We start from the raw sequence: 25,073 nt of genomic DNA on the forward strand, positions 1-25,073 counted from the left end.
GACGAAACTACTGATACATATATTTGGCTCCTGCGTCAGCTCATGTTTGCAATGAGGGGCAAGACCCCGACCTCAATCATAACTGATGGGGCCATGGCGATTAGGAATGCAGTGAGAGATGTATTTCCCGAAGTCAGACATAGATTATGCGCTTGGCACCTTATTCGAAATGCAACTAGCAATGTTGGAAATCCATCGTTTACATCTAAATTTAGAAAAATCATGACAGGAGACTACGAGATTCCCGTGTTTAAGCGTAAGTGGGTTCAGCTTATTGAAGAATTTGGCATTGAGGATAAGCCGTGGGTGATCAACATGTACGAAGAGAAGCATATGTGGGCTACTGCATATCTAAGAGGAAAATTCTTTGCTGGCTTTAGAACTACATCAAGATGTGAAGGTTTACACTCAGTTGTGGGAAGGTATGTGGGGTCGCGGTATGATTTGACGAGTTTTGTAGAGCATTTTCAAAGGTGTGTAGCACACATGTGCTTTAACGAATTTAATGCTGATTATGAATCTACACGTGGGGTGCCCGTCATGCAAACTTGTATAGAGCTGCTAGAGAGATATGCTGCTGAGTTATACACTCATGAGATATTTCTTTTCTTTCGGCCATTTCTCTCCAGAGCTGGATCAATGCGGGTTCTGAACATAGATAATACCGATGATTGCATAAAGTACACTGTGTGTAAACATGGGAGGCCCGATTTTACGTGGACCGTTGATTTTCGTCAAGAAGAAATGATCTTCATGTGTACCTGTTTACGAATGGAGTCATTTGGTATTCCCTGCGAACATATTGTGAAAGTTCTGGTTGACAGAGACATCCGTGAGATTCCCCGGTCATTGGTATTGGATAGATGGACAAAAAAGGTTAAATCAGCACTCAATGATCCAAGTGGGTTCACCAGGGATGCTGTTGTTATTAGTCGTCAAAGTGCTTTGGTGGAATTTTCTAAACAACTGGCTGCTGTTGCTGCTAAAGTACCAGAGAGATATGAAGAGACACGTGATTTAATTATGGGATTGTACTCATCTTACAAGGCTGCAGACGAAGGAGATAATCAACCTCACTCAGGTGTAGCTAGAAGTAGCAATCCGTATGTGCATCCAACCACTGGAGGCTCAGGACAGCCATCTAAGAAGAAGAAGCGGCAACGTTGTAGTGTTTGTCAAATGGAAGGACATAAGAAGACAACATGTCCTTGGCAAAAGGACATTGACAACAACATTATGGAGAATGAAGCAATCGGTTCGGACGATGGAGACATGTGTACCGAAGCGACGGCTGAGTTAGATAGTGATAGTTAGCAACCTCCATAAACTTTAATGTTTTTCGGTAGAAAATCAGTTCCGTAACTGTATTTTTTCTTTTTTACTATATTGATGAGATTTTATACATTCTTCCAATAGTCGTGCTTATGCTTTCTAGGTGTAATGAGATTTTATTAATAATTTTTGTCTATTTAGAATTATCGTAATTAGTATTCAACTGTTGTTTAGTGCTGCCGTGCTGGCTACTTATATATATTAATTATTTGATGACTCATAATCAAAGTTCTATAAACCGGACCGGACCGTCCAGTCGATTCCGGTTCAATTGAGAACCAGCAATGTAAGCGATCCGGTCCTTCATTTATAACCGTTCGAAACAAAACCGCTGAAAAACCTCTGAATCGGCTGAGAACCGGTCGGGTGGACCGGACCGGTAACCGGCCGGTTCAGAAAAAACGACGCCGTCTCTTAAAAAAAAAATGGATCCACTCCATGTCTCCACCCAAACCCCCCTTTCCCAATCATTCATTCATATACTATTTCACTACTCACTCCCTGGAGAACTCTGAAGCAAAGGAACCCTAGCCCTCCATCGTCGCCGCCGCCGTTTCCAGTTCCTCAGCTCCGCCGCCGTCTCCAGTTCCTCAGCACCGCCGCTTCTTCCTCTTCCCCGTGTCCGGAACCCAGTAAATCGACAGGTCCTCGACGGCTCTTCATCATAACTCACCAAACCAAAACCCTAGGTTCTCTCTGCATTTTGCAACGGTTCTGCCGCAGTGCTGCCGCCGTCCGTGGCCTGGCCCTCTCTTGTAGCTCGGCGTCCTGCTTTCCCGTCATCCGTCCGACCTCCGTGGCTATCTCTGTTTTGTTGGCTTGGAGCAACTTGCTGCCGTATCGCCGCTCGCCGTCGTCTCCCGGGTAGCCGTCGTCTCCCTGGTCGCCGTTCGTGCCTCCATCGAAGGTTAGTGTCTAGGGCTTTTTTGTTCGTGTCTCCGTCTTCTCTCCCAGAGCCTCTGTTTGTTGATTTTTAATGTGAAATTGATAATTTTTGCTGTTTTTGTGCTGTTGCTCTTTCTTTGACTTCTGAAATTTTGGATAACATTTTCTTGCTGCTGCCAACAGTGAAAATGAAATCATTATTGAAAATTTTGTTTAGGGATTAGGGATTACTTGTTCTCTGTTTGTAATGTTTGTTGATATTTCAAGTTTAGTGTGATTAGGGATTACTTGTTGCTGTTTGAAATTTCAGGTTTAGTGTGATTAAGGATTAGTTGTTGCTGTTTGGTACTTGCTGCTGCTGTTTTAGTATTTTTTAACTTGACTCAACTGTTTTTGAATTTTTGTTGATAGATTTATCGATTTTAGTATTTACGGTGATTATTTGTTGCTGTATTTTAATTTTAGTTGCTGATTGTTTGTGATTTCTGGCTCTTTTTAGTATATTGTGCTGATTGTAAGTGATTTCTGGCTGTGTGAATGTTCTTATTTCTGGCCCTGTGAGTGTTGTTTTGTTTTTGTTTTAAGGCCCTATTCTGTGCTCAGTTTTCATTTTGTAGGAAATTATTTGACGTATATAAGAATTAAGAAGGAAGATTATCCCAACAGCTACTCTGTTGATTGATTCTAGTCCCCCACAAGCTTGAAGATAGGAACCCGTCATCAATGGTTTGTTTATGGCATTGCATTAAAATATTAGCATAGTTTGTTTGTTTGTTTATTCATTGAACTTCCACACAAATCACTTGTTTATGATCCCCTTTTGTCCAGAATAAACAGTTCTTGAGTCCTTGCTTAGCTTTATGTCAGGTGGATTACGTGCTGTTAACTTGTACAAGCTTAAGATTTCTCCTTTAATGTAGTATATGCAGGCTAATTTTGAATTGGTATAATTATACCACAAAGCTATAATTATACCACAAAGCTATACCAAAGGAACTGGATTGATAGAAAGATCTTTATCAAAAGCTATAATTATACTTTAATATTGATCTTTAATATAGATTGCAACAACCACAGACACAAACAGATCAAACAATCTGTCTCATATAAGGAAGGGTAGAAAAACGGCTGATGAGAAATTTTAAGGCAAATTCTTCGGTGTAGATAAGAGATTCTATCTACACGTGTAGACAAGTGTTGGCAACTCCTCAGTATAACAAGTGTTGATGGAGTGAGACATTTTTTACAGGATTCTGCAGGCGTTGCAGGAATGATCTGCTGAACTGGTCACATGCATTGTTGAATTATCCCAATGTCTAATAGTAATAAGTAGTTACAATGATTTTAATTATATGTTAGTAATTTGGGCTTTTTTGTCTTTTTGATTGCATGAAAGCAATTATAATGGGCCCATAATTGAAAGGGAGAGGCATGGAACTCCTGTGCAATGATTTTGTGTTTTGACCTATAGAAATATAATGTTATTAGTGGAAAAAAGGTGATAAGATTTAAAAGGTAAGAAATGAGATCAAGTAGTTGTTTGCAGCTTAAAAACTTTATTAAAAAACTATTACGACAGTAAGACCAACATTAATTTTGGTCACCTTGTATAAGTTTTTGGGTCTTAAATTAGTACTACTTTTATATGCCTCTCTTTTTTTGCAATAGGCCCAAAATTAATTGCTCTCATCCAATCAAAAACATAAAAGAACCCATATTACCAAACGCATAATGAAAATGATCTTAACTATTAATTATTGTTACACATTGCTAATCTCAGTAAGGTACTTCATAATGCACGTGACCGGTTAAGTACTATCACTGCAACACCCTGCAATGCCCTGCAATGCCCTGCAACTTATGCAGAAAATGTCTCACTCCACCAACACTTGTCACATTTAAGTATTGCCAACACTAATCTATACATATAGATAAAATCTTCCTATCTACACGGAAGAGTTTGCCAAATTTTAATACTATACATACATATTTCACAATATTTCACAATAATAATATACTTGAATTAATCATTCTACTTATATGACAAAATCAATTTGCTTTCTTGGTGGGATTAGCAATTCGTTGCTTACAAATAATGACATTCTAGCTATTAGTATGTAGCTAGCTTCTTTAGTTTTTCCATTTCAATTATAATCCACTAACGTTCATTAAATTGAAGTAGCTAGGTATGAAAATAATTCGGTTATAATTCGGTTGTAACGAAATAAGATTCGGGTTTTAAAACTAATCAGTCACAAATATAAATAACGATTACAAGAATTTATTTTCATAAACACGATTAAAATGGATAAATTTAAGGTTGGAGTAGAACAAAAATGTGTTTTCATTTTTTCTACTTTAATTTTTTTTCATAATTTTAGAAACAAGAAGTAACAAAATAATATTATTTTCTTAATAAGTAAGAGAACATCGTCATGGTTTTATTTTGCTTTATTTATTTACAAATTTATCACTTATAGTTTGAAATAATATTTGTATGGGATGGTTGTTAAAATAATGTTTGTATGAGATGGTTATTGAAATAATCAATGGGAATGACATTAAAAATATGTGTTTTTAAAATAAATTAAACTAAAACTCCATACGGTGCATAGAAATAGAGTAAAATTGAGAAAAGTAACGAAGCAATACATTTCTGTTTAAGAAGTCATTTAAAGAAATTTGCAAGAAGTACATCCACTAACTCTAACAAATAAATACGCACTAACCAATGTATTACACTCTATCTAGATTAATTATAAGAACTGTGCATATTCCAAAACTCCTCGACCGATGCTATAATCTGTGGCTTCTTATAGTTGATCCGACTCCGGAGTATATGCACCGCGGTTATCATGCGAATATCGTGATCATCAAGCTAGAAATTATACATTATGAATTAGTACCAAAAAATAGGGATTAAATATTAGAGATTTGTTTTATAAATGCTCACCTTGTTGTTACCATATGGCTTAAATTCATAAGTCATATCCATCCACTTCATCACCCAAGTTGCAGAGTTCAAGCTTGAGGAACATTGAGGTATATCTTCTGGTCTTTCAATTTTGTAGTCATGAAATTGTTTATTATACTCTTGAATGCCATCATCCTTGTAAAAATTCGACGTGATGACTTGCTCCAGTACGTGTGCCTGATTTCATTTCACTGGTTAAATAATAAAAACAAAATAAGATCTAATAAGCTTATGTAAATTTTTCCACGGACTTACTAGTGTCTTCATAACACGTTCACGATAGCGAATTCTGTCATCATTAAAATGGGTGTCCATGTGATAAATTGTATGCTCGCAAACCGATATTACCATTAGATACCAGTGGTCATCCTCTTGAATAGGAACGTATATCTAAACCATAAAAATTTGCCCCTCGGTTATGTATGCTGATAATGGAAAACTGTATCCAAAAATGAATCTTAAGAAAAAATTCTTACAAATTTTAAATCAGCAGTAGGTTGCATAAATTTATAAATGTAGTCTTCCATCTTCTTCTTTAAATCTTTCTTGTTGAAGACATCCATCTAGTTCATTAATGCAAACCAATATAGTCTTTAGTACATGATAAAGAAGTATAGTTCTATATCATCATTACATTTGTAACTAAAGATAAATGAACTTATCTTTTCAGGGTTATAGAACATACCACAAATCTCGGTGGAAGTTGCCATGTTGTCTTGAAACTTACATCAGATTGATCATCAGTGCATTTCATTTCAATGCCGCTAATTCAAGAATCTGGATCACAATCCAAATATATATTAAGAGATCATGCCCAGAACCGAACGTAGATTACCTAATAGATTACTTCTGTACCTTATCAGTAATGGGTCTGTCAGGTATGAAATGTGCAAAGTCTGATCTAGTTGCTCTGATTGTATTTGTTACGACAAGTTCTTCACTGTATCCATTAAAAACCGAAACACATTAGATTGGCCCTCATTCATCGACAACAAAGAAAATATCAAATTAACTTACGATGGATCTAGCGATGCTGAAAATATATATGCACAGGCCTTTATCTGATCTTCCAAAAGACGCATAGTTGGAGTTGGCATAAATTGACACTGCATTGACTACAAATTTTAATACAAAAGTATTAGCAACTCATCACTAAATGTAATAATTAGCAGTGCCCATAAGAAACTATATAATTTAAGTGGTAATTACGCTGGTAATGGAAAAGAAATAAACAGCTCTTCTATAGTCTTTTGTGGGTTGGCTCAGTGCATAAGACGCCTTCGATTTATTGACTGATTTGGGCTCAATCTTTGGCTTTCTAATTCCGCTTGGGTGAGTGAACGGTAATTTTCTCTGCGTCCCCATAATGCTCTTACCCTAAGAAAAAAAACAGTTTCAGTATATTCTTATTATCATGTTAAGAATATCAAATAATAAGAGTTATGAAATTTTACAATACATGCATATACCTTTGACATATTTTTCTTTTTTGGTGCGGATCTTATAGTTGGAGATACTGGTTTGTCCATATTGATCTTGATGTGGAACGGATCATCGTGGGTGAAAGACATATGATCCAGTACAGTAAGATCATCCTCATCGTCTGATATAGCCGTATGAATATCAATAGCTGAACTCTTAGCCTTCAATCTTGAGATTGGATGTGTGTTCTGTACAGAGAGCTTGGTCGGAGTCTCGAAATCATTGTTCAGACTGAGTTGTGATATCATTGTCTCAATGCGGCTTACAAATTCAAGGATTTTATCAATTATTACGTCCCGAGCAATGTTTACAACTCTCATTGACTGCAAAAAAGAATGGTAAAAAAGGTTATAATATATAACTTATTTAACATCATATATATTAATTACTGTTTGTTACATCAAATTACCTCTATGCTAGAGAGGACATTGTCCACTTTACTAGACAATTCTTGAACTTTATTTAGATTCTCGCTTTGAATAACATCGTCAAAAATAACTTGGTCATCCTGTAGAAAATAAAAAACATAAAATTTTAAATTACTCGTAATACATTATACTAGAAATTAAAAACCCATTAAGTCTTACCTTAGCACTAGGAATTGTAGTTTCAAGTTGGTCACCAAAATCAACTTTGATAACATTACAGTCCAGTGACATATTCTGTGTGTTACATGCATCATTGGAGACCCCTACTATATCTTCTTTAGAAGGAGTATCCATAATTATTATCGACGGAAGAATATATTACGAGTAGACTTAGTTGAAAGGCAAATATTTAAAATAATTTGTCAACGTATAAAAATTTAGTCGACTTGAACACATATATATACCCAAAAAAGATAACAAAATTTTAATTCTATCTTTTTAAAAATTTTTAAATCAACAGAATAATCTTAAAACTCTTTAAGATATCTTATCTTTTAATTAAAAACAAATACATTTCAAATTTTAAATTAATTTTTATTTCCAATTTAAGAAATTAAATTTGAAGAATTCATATAATTATATCTTATCTATAATTATTTTTAAGTAGATAAATAATAATAATAATAATAGACGCATTAGATTAATAACTAAATAAAACAAGATTCAAAACTGGTAGATAGGCCACCAATCGATTGAAATAATAAAAGATTCTCATTCAATCGATTGCACTTAGAAAACAATCGATTGAAGCAGTAACTAAATCGACTCCAATCGATTACTATAACAACACAATCGATTGAATGAGAGGTGTGTGTATTAATCAATCGATTGAATTAAAATCCAATCGATTGAAATAGTATATATAAGAGTACTCCAATCGATTTCACTGAAAATTCAATCGATTGCAATAGAAATAAATCGATTGCATTAGAAAATGAGTTTACAACAATCGATTTTACTACCTTTTCAATCGATTGGTTTCCATACACATCTGATTGCAAGCATTCTTCAATCAATTTAATACAAGAACTGATTGCAGATCTACATGCATAGCTAATACTTTAAAAACAAAACAAGCTGATCAATAACTTATGCTTCTGTTGCAATAGTAGCAGCATCAAACATACCTAGACTCTCAAAAGTGAAATTACACAATGAACAATAGTATGACTCTCAAAAGTGAAATGACACATTTCATGATACAGTAAAGATAACACCTAGATTTTGTCCTACATTTTTTGTAACTCAATGTATTAACTCCCATCCAAGCATCAATGGAGATCATAGGATGATGTGGAATTCTAGAAAACAATTTCTTCATGGTCCAGGCCTTGGGATGATGCCCCTTGGGTTTGTGATGCCCAGATTAGTGCATAGACTATCAATTGCTTCTCCCTGACGATTGATAGCTTCCGTTTGCCTGTCTTGACGCTGCCTCATATCAATAAATTGATCCTCCATATATACTCTCATGCTTTGCAATTCATCCATCAAATCTTGCATTGTTGGCGAAGGAGGGGGTGGTGGTGGGGGTGGCTCTGTTTGTGCTTGCACCTGGTCTTGTGGTTGCCCTTGAGCCTGAGGTTGTTGGGCATCCGGATCTCTTCCCATCTGTCTTAGAGTGCTGTCATCAATCTTGGCCACATTAGTCAAGACGATACTTTTCTCTTCAGTCAAGTCAATTCCAAGCCATTTGAAAATCTTGGCCCAATGGCAAGCATATCCTAAACCAACACTTGATTTTCCTTTCTTCATCTCAAGCATATGATGAACCATAAAATAAGGCCAGTTTATCTCCTTTCAAGTCACCATAGCCCAAAGCACTAAAATATCTTCGTTAAACAAGATTCCATGATTATGTTTTCTTGGAATCAACATGTATGAAAACAAATACATCAATATACGCTGCTCAATCCCCAACCCACTGCAACTTATATTACCTCTAGCATCCATTTGTGGATTCTCATATTGTAAACTCTGCAAACCAACTAATCCGTTGTATTTACCCCATTCCTCATCTGCGGCAATACCACCAGTAAATTTTGCCCCATGATAAACTAGACTCCATTGTTCAGCTAGTTCTTGCAAAGTAACTCTATAATGCTGTTTCCCTAAATCAAACTCAATCAGCGGCATTACCTCACCCTCTTCATCAGGTTCAGGAACAACATAATTCAAAGTACTATAAACAGCCCTAACCAAGTGCGGGTAATACTCATCCCTAGTTTGTACAAAATCAACTAAGTGCTGTGTTTGCAATGCATTCAACACCAAATTAAAACGTCTATCCTGAAGGAACTCGGCTGTTATGTACCTGGGAGGAACAATTGGCCTTGACTCGAACTTCTCCACATAGTTTTTCAGTGCCCTTTGAGACGGCAGCCACCTTGCCATGTAGTGGGATGAAGCAATGAGTCTGGCAGGGGCAGAGCTTTCTCCCTTAACCCTGGCTCTTTTGGCGTTCTTAGTTCTGGCCATTATGGGGATACTGGTTTTGTGGGTTTTGTAGGGATTTTGTTACTTCTAATTCAATACGCATGGTTTGGGTTTAATATATAGCGATTTTGAAATTTCAATCGATTGGATTACAATACCAATCGATTGAATGCTGAAAAAAACACATTTAGGACACTTCCCAATCGATTGAAGTTTCAAACCAATCGATTGAATTAGAAGTTACGTGCAAAGTTCAATCGATTTTTAGCCGGAACCAATCGATTGAATATTGAAACCAATCGATTGTTTGGAAGAATTCAATCGATTGAACATCATAAACAATCGATTGAATTACATAAATTTCACATTTAATTCATTGTTCAATCGATTGGTTACTTTGCCCAATTGATTGATTTATGCAAAACCATGCTTACCAGGAATATACAATCGATTGTTTAGTGATAAACTGAAATCCAATCGATTGGGTTAAATTTCAATCGATTGGTTCGATAGTCCAATCGATTGGATTTCAGCGAAACACGATTTCATGACTCCTCAGGAACGTCTCGGATCGAATGTAATATTTTAATCAATTGAGATCCATGGAGGATATAATTGTTGTTGTTTTTGCAAATGATTGTTAATGAACATGATAGATTTATGATAAATAAATAATTTATAAAATAAAAAATAGTTTCTATAATTAAATAAAATATAAGGGGTTAATTTGCAATTAAAAATAGTTCAAGGACTACATAGCAATTGATAAAAAAACTCTAAAAACATGTTTTCTACTTGGATCACTAAGTAGTCCAAAGTTACCTGGACCACCGAATCCTGAGCCTGTTTACTTGTTTCCATTTCTTTGAACAGTGGCGACTCACAACCGATGAGTTGTGTAATCTGAAGTGGGAATTTGCAGTAGTTTATCTTGATTGAGTTGTTGTCACTTGCCACCAAAAACTCATTAACTCATAAATATTCCATCTTTGCCTAAAATGCCTTCACTTTCATGCCATACATAGCTGCTGCTTCTGCTTCTGCTTCGGCTTCGGCTTCGGCTTCATCTTCTTCATCTGCAATTCTCACCCACATATTCATAATTCTTACTTCCCAGATCGGTGATTTCACCTTTCTCTTTCTCTGCTCTACCCTTAAAACCTGAAATTCCTGTCTATAATTGTTTCTTCCTGTGCTGATAAGCTATGCTCTGCTGAAGCGTGTCTCTGTAGCTTGTGTGTGTCTTTGTGCTTAGAATATCGATATGCTATTTAGTTACTTGGGATATGAATCGAACAGTGTTTTCTTCGTTAGTCATGATGTGATTGAGCTCATAATTTATCATTACTTTGAATAATTTGACTTTCAAGAATTTTGTCATATTCGAATAAGGCTCTATATTTATTGGTTCCGGCATCAGAATGTCATCGTCGAGGCCAAGCCAATCATCCAGCAGTTAACTATGGATGCAAAGCTCCATCCAAACTCTGAGGAGTCCGGTAGTTCCTTCGACAACTTGAATTCGGTGTGGTTGTCTTCCGGTACAGCCAGTGGAGAAAACCAGCCAACATGTGACAGGGTCACAGCAGCTTATCTTCATCATATGCAGAACGGGAAGTTCGTCCAGCCCTTTGGGTGCTTGCTAGCTTTGGATGAGAAGACATTTAGGGTCATTGCATACAGTCAGAATGCATCTGAAATGCTTACCATGGTTAGCCATGCTGTCCCAGGTGTTGGTGATCACCCTGCTCTTGGCATTGGCACCGACATTCGGACTATTTTCACGGCCTCGAGTGCTGTTGCTTTGCAAAAGGCCCTTGCAGTTCTGAAGGTTTCACTTCTTAACCCCATTTTAGTTGCAAGACTTCTGGGAAGCCCTATGCAATTGTTCATCGTGTTACCGATAGTTTGATCATTGATTTTGAGCCTGTTAAGCCTCATGAAGTTCCCATGACTCGGCCAGAGCGCCCAATCTTACAAGCTTGCGGCAAAAGTAATAACTAGATTGCAGTCTTTGCCCAGTGATAGCATGGAAATGCTTTGTAACACCATGGTTCAAGAAGTTTTTGAGCTCACGGGTTATGACAGGGTGATGGCTTTAAATTTCATGAGGATGATCATAGGGAAGTGATTGCTGAGGTTGCAAAGCCAGGCCTTGAGCCATATCTGGGTTTGCACTATCCAACCACTGATATTCTCCAAGGTCTATATGATAGTTGATTGTCATGCAAAGCATGTGAAGATGCCTCAAGACCCCAAAGTTTTCATTGATTTAACTTTGTGCGGTTCAACTTCAAGAGCTGCTCATAGTTTCCACTTGCCACTTGCAATATATGAATTCAATTGCTTCCCTAGTTATGGCAGTTGTGGTCAATGATCATGAAGATGGGGAAGATGGGAATGGATCTGATGTTGTTCAGCCACAAAAGAGAAAGAGAATTTGGGGTTTAGTAGTTTGCCATAACACTACTCCAAGGTTTGTTCCCTTTTCTCTAAGGTAGGTTTGTGCATTTTTGGCTCAAGTATTTGTCATCCATGTGAATAAGGAATTAGAGTTAGAATATCAGATTGTTGAGAAGAACATCCTATGCACGCACTCTTGTACGATATGCTAATGCGAGATGCACCCCTTGTATCGCAGTCACAGAGGCCTAATATAATGGATCTTGTGAGATGTGATTGAGCAGCACTCTTGTATAGAGACAAGGTATGGAGATTAGGTGTGGCTCCAAGTGAATCTCACATAAGAGAGTTAGCTTTATGGCCCTCTAAGTGCCATAAGGACTCCACAGGTTTGAGTACAGATAGCTTGTCTAATGCAGGCTTCCCAGGAGCTGCTGCTCTTGGTGACGTTGTTTGTGGGATGGCAACTGTGAGAATTTCTTCCATGGACGTAGTTTTCTGGTTTAGATCACACACTGCTGCAGAAATCAGATGGGGTGGTGCAAAGCATGAACCTGGTGAAAGGGATGATCCTACAAAGATGAGTCCAAGATCATCATACAAGGCTTTCCTTGAAGTTGTGAAGGGAAGGAGCTTACCATGGAAGGACTATGAATAAATGAGATTATGGATATAAGCACGCAAGCTATTGATACAAAACTAAATGGTTTTAAGATTGAAGGGATGCAAGAACTACAAGCAATGAGGAGGGAGATGGTTGGATTAATTAAAACAGCATCAGTGCCAATTTTGGCTGTTAATGTTGATGGGATGGTCAATGGATGGAACACAAAGATTGCTGGTTGACAGGCCTTTCAGTTGAGGAAGCTATTGGAAAGGATTTACTTGTATTGGTTGAGAATTTTTCAGCAGAGAAATCAAGAAGATGCTGGACATGGCACTACAGGGTATGTCTTTTTTCTATTCCCTTTGGCCATCCATGAATGTTGCATTGATGAAGAATTAACAAAAAGATACCTACAATCTCAGATTTTCATATTCTCTATAGATCATTTATTTATTTGTTTTGTTACTTTGAAATTAGGTAAAGAAAAGAATTTCCAATTTTAGATCAAAACACATGGTAAGAAGATAGTCATGGACAAATTCACTCGAAGAAGGTGACTATAAGGCGATTGTACAGAACAAGGGGTGGTAACAGGGTGGGCAGGGGCAGGTTTTTGTTCTACCCGACCCCGCCCCGCCCTACAACAACTCGCATAGAACTCGCTCCGCTCCTACCCGCAATTAGTAAAACGTTGAACCCTAATCCGCCCCTGCGGCTACCCGCCTCGCCTCTATAATTATTAAAATCCAATAAATAAAATTAAATTTCAAAATTTATATAACCATCATCACATACATAATATAAATTAAAGTAAAAATTTAAATATGATACAATATTATTAATTATTTACTAATTATTTTACATATATTATACATATTATATCGGGTAGGAGCAGAGTGAGTACCCGTGGCCGAACCCATTGATCCCCCTCAATATTTGGCACGGATGAATTTGGCTGTGTTGTGAATGGAATTCGGCCATGACAAAGATAACTGGATGAAAGAGTGATGTGATGGATAAAATATTTGAAAAATAAATTAAAAAGAAAAGGAACAAAATCAATTTGAGTAAACTACTAAAATAGTACTTGAAAATATTGCTGATAAAATGAATCTTAAAAAATATTATTGACAAATAAGTCTTTGAAATATTTAAAAACACAATAAAAAAAATTAGATATTAAATATATATTTTAAAAATTAACTTCAAATATTAAATTTGGATAAAAAATTTTGTAATTATTATTAGAAAAATGAGATATTATCTTTAAAATTTGATAATTTTTTGTCAAGTGAATTTTTTTATTATGAATAGTCATATTTTTTTAAAAAATAAAAAAATGTAGAGATCAAATTTTGCTTCGATTTTTTTATACACTTTCTAAATATTTATTCAAATGTTGCCACAAAATTTTAGATCTAATGAATAAGTCATTTACTAAATATGAAAGTTTTTTTTTGGTTATTTACAAAAAGTATAATATTTATTGATTTTTTTGTTATATTTTTAAATTATTTAGAGACAATTTTATCAATAACATCTTTAATGGACTTTTTTGTCGGTGGCTGAATCTTTTGACTACTAAATTGGTAGTTAACCCAAATCAATTTTGCTAGGTGTATTTTTTTAAGGTTTAATTATTTTATTGGTTCCTATAGTTTCATCAAAATTTTAATTAGGTCTTTATACTTTTTTTTTTTAATTAAGTTTCTATACTATTTTTAATTTTGTAATTATGTTATTTTTATATAAAAAATATTAAAATTAACATAATATTTATCTCAAAAAATATGTGGTCAAAGATCTAATTAGGTTCTTAATTATGGATATCTTCAATTTGCTGAGAAATATTTAGTTAATTCTAACAATTTTTACACTAAAAAGGATCTAATTACAAAATTAAAAACAGTGTAGGAATTTAATTGAAAGAAAAAAATATATAAAAACTTAATTGCAAATTTGGTGAAATTATAGAAACTAACAAAATAATTAATTTTTTTTTAACAACCAACGCGTATTTTCATTTTTCTATTAATTAAAAATAAATATATGATTTAAATTTTTTGTTATTTTTAAGATTTGAAATCAAAATATCTTATTTAAATTATAAACAACGTTTTTTGCCATCAAGCCTCATAAAACTACAGCAAGCCTTTTTCTACTGTTGGACTCGTTAGGCCTATTGATTTAGGCTGATAGGTCAAGAATTGCTTATTGATTATGACTTTGTTTTGAACTTTAAATCATGACCAACAAAAAAAATTAGTCATGACCAAAAAAGAACCAAATTATAGGGAGACGAGAGAAGCCATTTAGGTCTGAAACAATGTGGGGTATCCACCCTGAGTTTGAAACTTTTGTCAAGATGAACTGAAATGATCAGGGCCAATTGGGACCAACCTTGAAGCATCATGCTAGCAATCTCTTAAAGTGGAATAGAGACATTTTTAGCCACATCGAAAAGACTAAAATTAGGCTTCTAAACAAAATAGGACGAATCTAAAGATTACCCAGCTATAGTTCAAATCACCATCTTGACAAACTAGAGAAGAACCTTAATAAAGAGCTACAAAAAATCTTAAACAAGGAAGAGGTTATGTGGATGCAAAAGTCTCGAAAGATTTGAATTGTTGAGGGAGATCGAAATACTTGATATTACCACACCAAAACAATCACTAGAAGAAGAAAGAATTGCTTATAAAGTTGAAAGGCCTCTCGGGAGAGTGGATAGAAGATAAAGCAGAATTGGGGGAACATACAGTAGAATTTTACAAAAACTTCTATAAGGAAGAGGGAGGCACCTATGATTATATCAACACACGCAACAACTACCCTCCCATCAATGAAGAAAAATATATTAGCTCTACCACTCCAATAGAGAGTGAGATTAAGCGAGCCATATTCAACATAGATTCCCAAAAGGCTCCTGGGCCAGATGGGTTCCTGTCCTTGTTCTACAAAGATAATTGGAAGACTATTAAAAGGAGTGTTATTCACCAATGAAAAAAGTTTGGTTGGATCCTAATTTGATTAAACATCTAAATAAGACTTTGATCACCCTCATACCCAAAATATAGATGGCAGAGCACATCTCTCAATTTTGTCCTATTGCATTGTGAATGTTTGCTACAAATGCACGACTCAAATCTTAGTAGAAAGAATAAAGCTAGCTTTGGAGAACCGAATTATCCCTTATCAATCTAGTTTTGTACCTAGTCGAAGAATCTAAGATAACATTCTTATTGCAAAAGAGATCACACATATAATGAAGAAATTCAGAAAAAAAAGAGGTTTTATGGTAATAAAATACGACTTCGAAAAAGCATATGATAGTTTAAGATGGAGTTTATTCAGGACTATCTTAAAGAGTTTGGGATTCTAGACAAGCTGAATAAGATTCTTATGACTTGTATCTCTATAGTCACTTATAATGTTCTTTGGAATGGAAGAAAAACAGATGATTTCACTCCTTCAAGAGGTATTAAACAAGGAGAACCAATATCCCCTTACCTCTTTATCATAGCTCTGGACAAGCTCTTTCAAGCTATAAAGGACAACGTGGAAGAGCTAACATGGAAGCCTATCAGAGTTGGTCAGAATGGACCAGCCATTTTGCACCTCCTTTTTGTTGATGATTTATTGATTGTTGCAGAGGATAACATGGAATAGATGGAGAACATAGAGAGGACTCTAAATCGATTTTGCAGTGCATTAGGACTGAAAATTAGCGAGGCCAAAAACCACCATTGTTTTCTCGAACAATGTCAAAAGAGAATAAAGGGAAACTATTAAAAGAATCTGCCGTTTTCAAACTCACAAACCAAAGGAAGGGGCAAGAAAAGTTTAAACATGTTTTGGATCGAGTCAAATAGAAGTTGCCGGGGTGGAAAGCTCAATGCCTTTCATTAGCTGGGAGAGTCACCCTAGCCAAATCAGTCTTGAGTTCTATAGTGAACTTTGAAATGAAACATTCCAAGGTGCATAATGGGATTTGCAAGGAGATAGAGAAATTACAGCGAAAATTCATATGGGGAGAAATGCAAGAGCAGAAAAAAATGCATCACATCAGGTGGGAAATATTATGCCTCCCCAAAGAACAAGGAGGACTAGGGTGCAGAAAATTACAAGCTGTTAATGAAGCTTTCCTCCTAAAAATCCTCTAAAGACTAAGGACGGATCCTAAATCATTATAAGTTCAAGTCTTTCTTCATAAGTACAATAAAGGGGAGCCATTAAGGCAGGATATGGTCAGCAAAAAATCGGACTCAGCTCTATGGAAGAAACTTGCTAAACTACAAAGGAAATTGGATGAGAAAACTGGTTGGGCTTTAGACATTGGGGAGCAAATTATCTTTTAGGAGGATGAGTGGATGAAAGGAGATGGAAGCTTATAGAGCTTGCAACAGTAACAGTTTCAGATACAGAAAAAAATCTCTCAGCAATACAATTTGTAAACAACTTAAGTGAATGGAATTTAAATCTACTCAGCAAATATCTCCCTAAACAAATCATTGAAACTCTAAACATCAGACCTGCATCAAATCGAGAGCTAGGTGAGGACACTTTTAGATGGAAGTTAACATCTAATGGACACCAAATCGAAGGTAATGTCTTGAATGCTCAGTCAGTGCTCAGCGTTGGTTCTTGGTTGATTGGCTTTGTTCATTGCTTGATGATAAATTTCAATTTTGATGACTTTGTTACTGGGTTACTGCTTGATGATAAATTGCATTGCCTGTGTTATTGATTCACTGCTCATTGTTAGCTGACTTTGTTATTTTTTTTTTTTTTTTTTTTTTTATATACGTCGAGTGAGTGCTTTTTTTTGTTGACTTGTAGCTTGTTAGCAGGCCTGGGTAGTGATAATGATTTTGGCTATGTGGGTTATGCATCACATGATTCATTTGCTTGTTTTTCTTTTCCGATGGTTAAAAGGTTTGTGTCGTCTCTCCTTCCTCCTGGTGGTGAGGAACTTAAAGGTGACGAGGTTGATAGGATAATCATTTTCGAGAATTCCATAGGGATTGATGACCCAGATATAGAGGCTAATTAAGGGTGTTCAAAACTGATAAAAATCGAAAATCGAATAAATTAAAAACTGAAAAAAAAATATTTTGTTGTTTTTACTGTAGTTCGGTCCGGTTTTTGATTCTGACAATGAAAACTCTAATCGAACCGAACCGGTAAAGTAAAAAAATCCTAAAAAAACCAAGTCCCCCACCCCAGCCCCAAATGAACGTGACCTAACTTCTTCTGACCCAGTAACCCCCACGCCCCACCCCCCAAACGGAACCTAGCCCCTCTCTTCTCAGTTATCACAGTCTCACTCTCTACACCCTCAGCGCCAGCGAGACCGTTCCTCCCACCACCTTGCAGCGCCGCGAAGCCTTCCGCCCAGGGCCGCCGAATCTTTCCTCCCACTGCTCCCAGGACCTCCTCGCGGACAGAGAGAGCACCCCGAAGCCCCAGCCACAGCCAGCGCCCAGCAGCCCAGCACCACCCTCGCACAGTCGCACCCAGCAGGCCAGCAGTAGCACAGCACCACCCACTCACCCAGGACCACCCAGCGGACAGAGCACCACGCCACCACCTAGCACAGCACCACGCCACCACCCAGCAGCGTTTCTGGTCACCCACAACACAACACCTCCCACCCAGTCACCGATTCAAGTCAGAGATGGATCCCGAGCCACTGAGTCAGGTATGTAATTTGACTGAAATTGCTGTTCTGTTTGTTGTTCATTTTCAATTGCTGTTCTGTTGAATTACTGAAAATGCCTGGTTTGTACTTTGTATGGTTAGTATTGTTGAATATCTGTTATCTGATAAAGTGATAATATCTGAAAACTTTATCTGAAACTGCTTCTGGTTTATTATTATTATTATTAGTTTTTCTAGAAAAATAATATAAAATAAAAAATTACTTTTGAAGTGATTTAGTATGATTTATCAAGTCTTGGAGGTTCTGGATCCTGATAGCAAGAGATTGAAATCAGTATGGTAGGATAAATTTGAATAATGAGAAAATGGAAGCAGATTTGAAGTATTAGATTACCTCCGTCATTGTATCTGCTATCTTTTAATAGGTTTAGTATTGACATCATGAAGGTAACATATAAATGGAGAAGTCTTGGAACTTGGGCGGTTAAGGTTATATTTCAATTGTGTCATCTGATGGTCACTACCGCTTGATTTCATGATTTGTAGAATATGTAATAGATTTCTGTTTACCATGGTCTAGGTATAAAGGTGGACCAGCATTACCGAGGAAGTTGACTGATGCCAGAGATAACAGTGTGTTAACTGTAAAATTAAGCAAAAAGGTACCAATTGATTTCATATGGGGTTGTCTTGTTGGTTTTGCAGTTATGTTGCACTAAGTATAGATGAGTATCGAATCCAAGGCCATCTACTTTGGTTCTAACTTGGCATAATGTGATAATTGAAATGTTAGACCAACGTAGTTCTGATTATTGCTTTGCTGTTTCTCTAATATATTTTAGGCGAACATAAGGGAACTATATGAATTGGTGTGCAAAATCAAAGGAGTAGAACAAAAAAAGGTGCTTATTTATTTATTTTTATATTTTTTCTTATGTAGTTATGTTTTGCTTTCTTTTTCCTTCATCTGTAATCAATAATGCTTTCCCCTTTTGTCTTTTTTTCTTTTCCTGGTTAAAGATTATGTTAGGCTTGTATTTGGGATTACATCAATTTAAACAAGCATTCAGTGCTAGATGTGTCAGACCAGACAAGTATGGTAGTATTTTTTTGAATTAATTGAAAAAATCAAACAAACCAAACCAAACCAAATCAGTGACTAGAGTGGTTCGATGATCGGTCCGGTTCTTAAAACCTTGAAATATATAGACCACACAATAAATTAAAACTCTGTAAAACTGAATTATGGCATGATGCTGATCAATATGGATTATCTTGATTTAATGTTGCTGAATCAAAATTATATTGTTTTACTAAGATTTTGAGGACCACATTCTAATAATTAACCTTGCATATTAGTATCTGAGCTTTTAATAGAATTTAGAGGTGCTGAAATTTGGGTTGGCAGGGATAGAAACTAGAATTTATCTGTAAATTTATTTCGTGTTTCCGGTTCAGTTCAACGGCAAAGTAGATAAGTGTGGGTCAACAGAACCTAAGTTCAGATTGTGGATATGTCACGGTATGATATTCAAGAATGCATATGTAGGGAAGTAGTAGTTTTGCGTATTTAAAAAAAATACATTTTAAGTTGAAAATAAGCTCTAAGTAAGTTTGTGCATTATAATATGAGTAAGTTTGTGTATTTATAAACGATAACTTCAGGCACCAGTTTTATAGATTTCCTTGGGTGCAAGTTTTTGAAATAGTTTTAGATATATAAGATGAGATGGTCGTTGACATGGTATCGAAGTAAATCAAAACTTCAACTCTTGTTATTTTCATTTTAAGTTGGAGTATATTATCAATATCAACAAGCTTAATAAAGGTTATATTTTAATATGTTTATTTATATTTATTATTTTATTATAAAATAATTATTTTGGTTAAACTGGTTAGATTAATAAACCATTAAATTAATAATTAGAGTGATTTAATAATTAGTCCAGTTTTTAAAATTTTATTTCGATATATTAATTTTTAAAGAAAAAAAGTAATAAAGTTCTCCAGAATAGTAGATGTGGACACATTTACCTCCAAATTAGCTCCTATGACGAGGGTAAAAAATTTTAATTTGAATTAATTTGTCCACGGGTATTATCGTAAAAGACTTCGTTAATACTTTTTTTTCTTTAAGATTCATCTGTCAAAAATATAAATTTTTAGGGATATATTTGTCACTTTGTGCTTTTATTTTTTACCGTTAATTTGATTCGGTTGATTTTAATGGTTGAGATGAAACAATTGATGCTGCCAATTTTTTTCTGAAGGATCCACCCCTGAATTACAAGCTCGTAATTTACTCATTCGCCCTCAGTGAGTGCATGACATTTATCCAAAGAGAAGACAACTGAGAAAACCCTTCTTCAGAACTACTGAACTTGCTCTTCATCTTCGTCTTCATCATCTTCAATGACAATGGCGACACCTACATTACCAACTATCAACCTAATGTAGCATAATACCAATACCCCTTTCTTTTTGCGTAACACTCCCATGTCTTCCCCTTTCCTCCTCCGTTATCCTCCTTCCTCATCTCCCTTCCCACAATCCCTAAACTCCAAATTCAGAACCTTTCCGATACGCCTCAATTCCACTTCCATTGTATCATCCCAAATTCAAACACCAGAACCCGAAAATGACGACAACAAAGATAAAACTCGCAACAAAAACATCAGTTTCCTCAAGCTTACAGTGACCCTTACTGTTATCTCTGCTTCCCTGCCACAAGCCACCACCCTTGCTGCTGAATCCGCCGTGAAGGGAAAGAAAAGGGCACCCAAAAAGGCCGAAGCTTTGACGCTGGAGGAGCTGAAGTCATGGGCTCAGGGTCTTCCAGTGGTCTCTGATCGTCTTCCCTACAGCGAAATTATTGAACTAAAGAAGGCTGAGAAGCTCAGACACATAATTAAGCCCGGTTCTATAAACTTGAGGCAAAAGGCCGAACCAGTTCTGGTGGTTCTAGAAGACTCTAGAGTGTTCAGGACGGTTTTGCCATCGTTTGAGACTCATAGGAAGTTTTGGGAATCATGGGATGAATTAAAAATTGGTTCTTTGTGTATGAATACATACACACCACCCCTTAAGAGGCCTAACTTGCCCCTTCCTATATGGGCAAGGGGTCCGGTGCTACCTGCTATTGAAAAGTTTATGCTTAAGCTTGCTGAGAAGAAACCGAAGATAGAATCCAAGAAGGCGAAAGAGTATAGGGAGATGAGGATGGAACTTAAGAGGCAGAGGGAAGAGGAGCTGAAAGCTATGAGGGAAGAGAGGAAGGAGTTGGAGAGGGCCAAGAAGGCGCAGAGGAAGGCCGAGGAGAGGCGGCGAAAGAAGGAGATAAGGAAGAGGAAGTATCAGGAGTCATTGATTCGGGCAAGGGATAATTATGTGAGGATGGCTGATCTTTGGTATGATTTGGCAAATAATCCTAATGTTGTCAATGCACTTGGCTTGGTTTTCTTCTACATTTTCTATAGGATTGTGGTGCTTAATTATAGGAAGCAAAAGAAGGATTATGAGGATAGGCTTAAGATTGAGAGAGCTGAGGCTGAGGAGAGAAGGAAGATGAGGGAGTTGGAGAAGGAGATGGAGGGTGTTGAACGTGATGATGATGATGATGAGAGTGAGCATGAGAAAGGGGAGGAGCAGAATGATTATTTGAAGATGGCAAAGCAGTTTATGAAGTCTGGGGCACGCATTCGGAGAGCTAAGAACAAGAACAAGAGTCTTCCTCAGTATTTAGAGAGAGGTGTAGATGTGAAGTTTAGTGATGTTGCAGGGCTGGGTAAGATACGTCTTGAATTGGAGGAGATTGTCAAGTTCTTTACTCACGGGGAAATGTACCGAAGGAGAGGAGTGAAAATACCAGGTAACTCCAGTCAACACTTGATAATAGAATGCATTAATTTGAACTGCCTTAGCCTTAGGGAAAGCCTATTTGGTGGTTCGCATACAGTTTGTTCTTACAGGTTCTACGTTTTTCATTTAACATAAAGAAAGAAGGAAAGGGTAAAACACAATTTGCTTATGTTTTATACTTGATTTTCTAAACGTTGGATTGGTCACATTATCAGGTGGTATACTTCTTTGTGGCCCTCCTGGGGTGGGAAAGACATTGCTGGCAAAAGCAGTGGCTGGTGAGGCAGGGGTTAATTTCTTCTCTATTTCCGCTTCACAATTTGTGGAGATATACGTTGGTGTAGGGGCATCTCGTGTGCGAGCACTTTACACGGAAGCCAGGGAAAATGTATATGATTGTTTTGGCTTTGTCATTGTGCTCTTGCTTTCTTTAGAGTAAAATAAGATCTTGTTTCTTGCAATTCTTTTATTTATTTGCATTAAGCATAAAGTAGTCTATTGTTTCCAATCATGCTACACTTTTACAGAATCACCTGAAATTTACCTACTTTCTTCTGCTTTAGTTTTTGCATTCAATTGCCAACAATTTTCTTCAATCTTTCTCAGGCTCCATCTGTTGTCTTCATTGATGAGCTGGATGCTGTGGGAAGGGAGCGTGGCTTGATTAAGGGTTCAGGTGGACAGGAACGTGATGCTACTCTCAATCAGGTTAAACATGGCACCACTTAACTTCCAACTGCTTTCATGAAGTATGTATATATTGGTTGATGTTTACTATTTACCGAATGTTCCAGCTCTTGGTGTGCTTAGATGGATTTGAAGGAAGAGGAGAGGTGATCACTATTGCATCCACCAATCGACCAGACATTCTGGATCCTGCACTTGTGAGACCTGGTCGGTTTGATCGAAAAATATTTATTCCCAAGCCTGGCCTCATTGGTCGCATAGAAATTCTAAAGGTTGCTCCTCCTCTACTATGTTACATCTGTGGTTTTTGGCTTCAGGCTTCAGTTTTCTCAAGTATACAATACTGTTTATGGTTATCCTTTCAAAACTTGGCTATTGTGATTTTTGACTAATCTTTCTTCCTTTGCCTTCCTTGTGATACTTTGATAGGTCCATGCTCGTAAAAAGCCAATGGCAGAAGATGTGGACTATTTTGCTGTTGCTAGTATGACTGATGGCATGGTTGGTGCAGAGCTAGCTAACATAGTTGAGGTTGCTGCCATCAACATGATGCGGGATTCAAGGACTGAGGTAATATCTCCTATTGAAAAGGATTTGATAGTCAGACCACCAATTGTAGCTTGCATACTTTTGTTTACTGCATTTCACTGTGGCAGATTACTACTGATGACTTGTTACAAGCTGCACAAATGGAAGAAAGAGGAATGCTGGATAAAAAGGAGAGAAGCATGGAGACTTGGAAGCAAGTAGCTATTAATGAGGCTGCAATGGCTGTCGTAGCTGTGAACTTTCCTGATCTTAAAAATATCGAGTTTGTATGGAATTTACACTATATCCATTTTGTAATTGACGTAATCTCACCTTATCCGATTGATTGTTGGTGGAAAAAATTGACATTTTAGCTTTATGTTGCTGTTGATGTAGGTCACAATTGCTCCCAGAGCTGGTAGGGAATTGGGTTATGTGCGGGTGAAGATGGATCCTATCAAATTTAACGAAGGAATGCTCACGTATGGATTCTTTTCTGAGATCAATTAAACTTTATTACATTGCACTATTATAGAATTGTGTTTAGAGCCTTTTATTGTTTCTCTAATTTGTAACTACTAATGTCATGCAGTCGACAATCTGTCCTGGATCATATTACGGTTCAACTAGCTCCCCGTGCAGCCGATGAAATTTGGTTTGGGAGTGGTCAAGTAAGATAAAATTCTTACTTGCTTTCCTCAAGTTTCCTCAGTCCTTTTTATTTGCTTCATTGGTTCTTTTTGGTTGCTGTTTTAACTTGTTTTATAATATTTCAGTTGAGTACGATATGGGCCGAAACTGCAGACAATGCGAGGTCCGCAGCAAGGATATTTGTTCTTGGTGGGCTTTCAGAGAAGCACCATGGAATTACCAATTTCTGGGTGGCAGACCGGATAAACGTATGGGTTCTTTCTCTCAAGTCTCAACTTCAATTTTCTCATTGCAACCACATAATTGAAATAACACACTTTGTTGCATTTCATTGTCAGGACATTGACTTGGAAGCAATGCGGATTGTGAACTTGTGTTATGAACGCGCAAAAGAGGTATGCTGTGATTGATGAACAATTTCAACAAGTTCATTTCATTTCTTGTTGATTAATAAGAGCGAGCTTGCTTTGTTTTTGCATAAACAGATCCTACATGAAAATAAAGTGCTGATGGATGCAGTGGTGAATGAACTTGTTGAGAAGAAAAACATAACAAAACAAGACTTCTTTCATCTGGTGGACTTGCATGGCTCCATAAAACCAATGCCTCCCAGCATTCTTGACCTTAGAGCTGCCAAGCAGAGAATTCCAACAACTTCGTAATGATGAAAACCAGACAGCTTTGAAGAGCAACTCTTAAGAAATGGCACACCAATTTTTAGACTAGTTTACTTTATAGTCATATTTATTGTACCTTATATAAAAAAATTTATTTTATAAAAATTAAATTTTTAATATATTAAATACATAAAAATATTAAAATTATTTTATTATATTTTCAAAATATACTCTTAGAATACTACGTGTTGGTAATTTGAGCGGATTTTTCTTAGTGCTGGGAGTTTTCGGCGGCTCGGAATCCAAAGTTACAAAAGCCAAAAACACTTTTTTTTAATCTGAAATCAACACTTCATTAATTTATTTATTGCATTTTAATGAATGTAATGGATGGTGGTAAGTGGTAATGGTGAAAAAAACATAATAATAATAAAAATGAATATTGTGAACACAAATTTTCGATATAATTAATATTTTAAATATAAATTTGATTTTTTATAAATTATTATTGTAAAAGAATTTGA

General features: G+C 36.3%; 4 protein-coding genes, 1 long non-coding RNA gene and 1 pseudogene across 5 annotated transcripts; 3 read left to right on the forward strand and 3 right to left on the reverse strand.

Annotated features, from left to right (window-relative positions):
* The first annotated feature begins 93 nt into the window (after positions 1-93).
* LOC107480231 (protein FAR1-RELATED SEQUENCE 5-like) lies at positions 94-1,314 on the forward strand. Its single transcript, XM_016100382.1, has one exon. The coding sequence runs from the start codon at positions 94-96 to the stop codon at positions 1,312-1,314; it is 1,221 nt and encodes a 406-aa protein (XP_015955868.1).
* A 3,515-nt stretch (positions 1,315-4,829) lies between these two features.
* On the reverse strand, positions 4,830-5,945 carry LOC127745573 (uncharacterized). Its single transcript, XM_052258425.1, has 5 exons — positions 5,877-5,945; positions 5,668-5,754; positions 5,447-5,581; positions 5,171-5,368; positions 4,830-5,095 (listed from the first exon to the last, which is right to left on the reverse strand). Exons 1-5 carry the CDS (start codon positions 5,943-5,945, stop codon positions 4,970-4,972), a joined length of 615 nt encoding a protein of 204 aa, XP_052114385.1. The 3' UTR covers positions 4,830-4,969.
* Positions 5,945-6,273, reverse strand: LOC127745709 (uncharacterized). The gene is made up of 3 exons (XR_008007090.1): positions 6,209-6,273; positions 6,047-6,131; positions 5,945-5,968 (listed from the first exon to the last, which is right to left on the reverse strand). It is a non-coding gene; the product is annotated as an uncharacterized LOC127745709 (long non-coding RNA).
* A 112-nt stretch (positions 6,274-6,385) lies between these two features.
* On the reverse strand, positions 6,386-10,377 carry LOC127745574 (uncharacterized). The gene is made up of 5 exons (XM_052258426.1): positions 10,360-10,377; positions 7,261-7,376; positions 7,083-7,181; positions 6,661-6,996; positions 6,386-6,568 (listed from the first exon to the last, which is right to left on the reverse strand). Exons 2-5 carry the CDS (start codon positions 7,330-7,332, stop codon positions 6,386-6,388), a joined length of 690 nt encoding a protein of 229 aa, XP_052114386.1. The 5' UTR covers positions 7,333-7,376; positions 10,360-10,377.
* A 532-nt stretch (positions 10,378-10,909) lies between these two features.
* Positions 10,910-12,946, forward strand: LOC107480259 (phytochrome A-like; annotated as a pseudogene).
* Positions 12,947-19,666: 6,720 nt separating this feature from the next.
* LOC107480261 (probable inactive ATP-dependent zinc metalloprotease FTSHI 2, chloroplastic) lies at positions 19,667-24,756 on the forward strand. Its single transcript, XM_052259150.1, is given in 13 exon segments — positions 19,667-19,730; positions 20,479-22,076; positions 22,282-22,454; positions 22,673-22,774; positions 22,861-23,025; positions 23,183-23,323; positions 23,410-23,568; positions 23,678-23,763; positions 23,874-23,952; positions 24,058-24,180; positions 24,271-24,327; positions 24,418-24,572; positions 24,574-24,756. Coding segments are annotated over 12 exon segments (2,670 nt in total). The 5' UTR covers positions 19,667-19,730; positions 20,479-20,704; the 3' UTR covers positions 24,632-24,756.
* Positions 24,757-25,073: the final 317 nt, after the last annotated feature.

The sequence above is a fragment of the Arachis duranensis genome, chromosome 3, assembly GCF_000817695.3.
Source record: "Arachis duranensis cultivar V14167 chromosome 3, aradu.V14167.gnm2.J7QH, whole genome shotgun sequence".
In the NCBI taxonomy this organism is placed as follows: Eukaryota; Viridiplantae; Streptophyta; class Magnoliopsida; order Fabales; family Fabaceae; genus Arachis; species Arachis duranensis.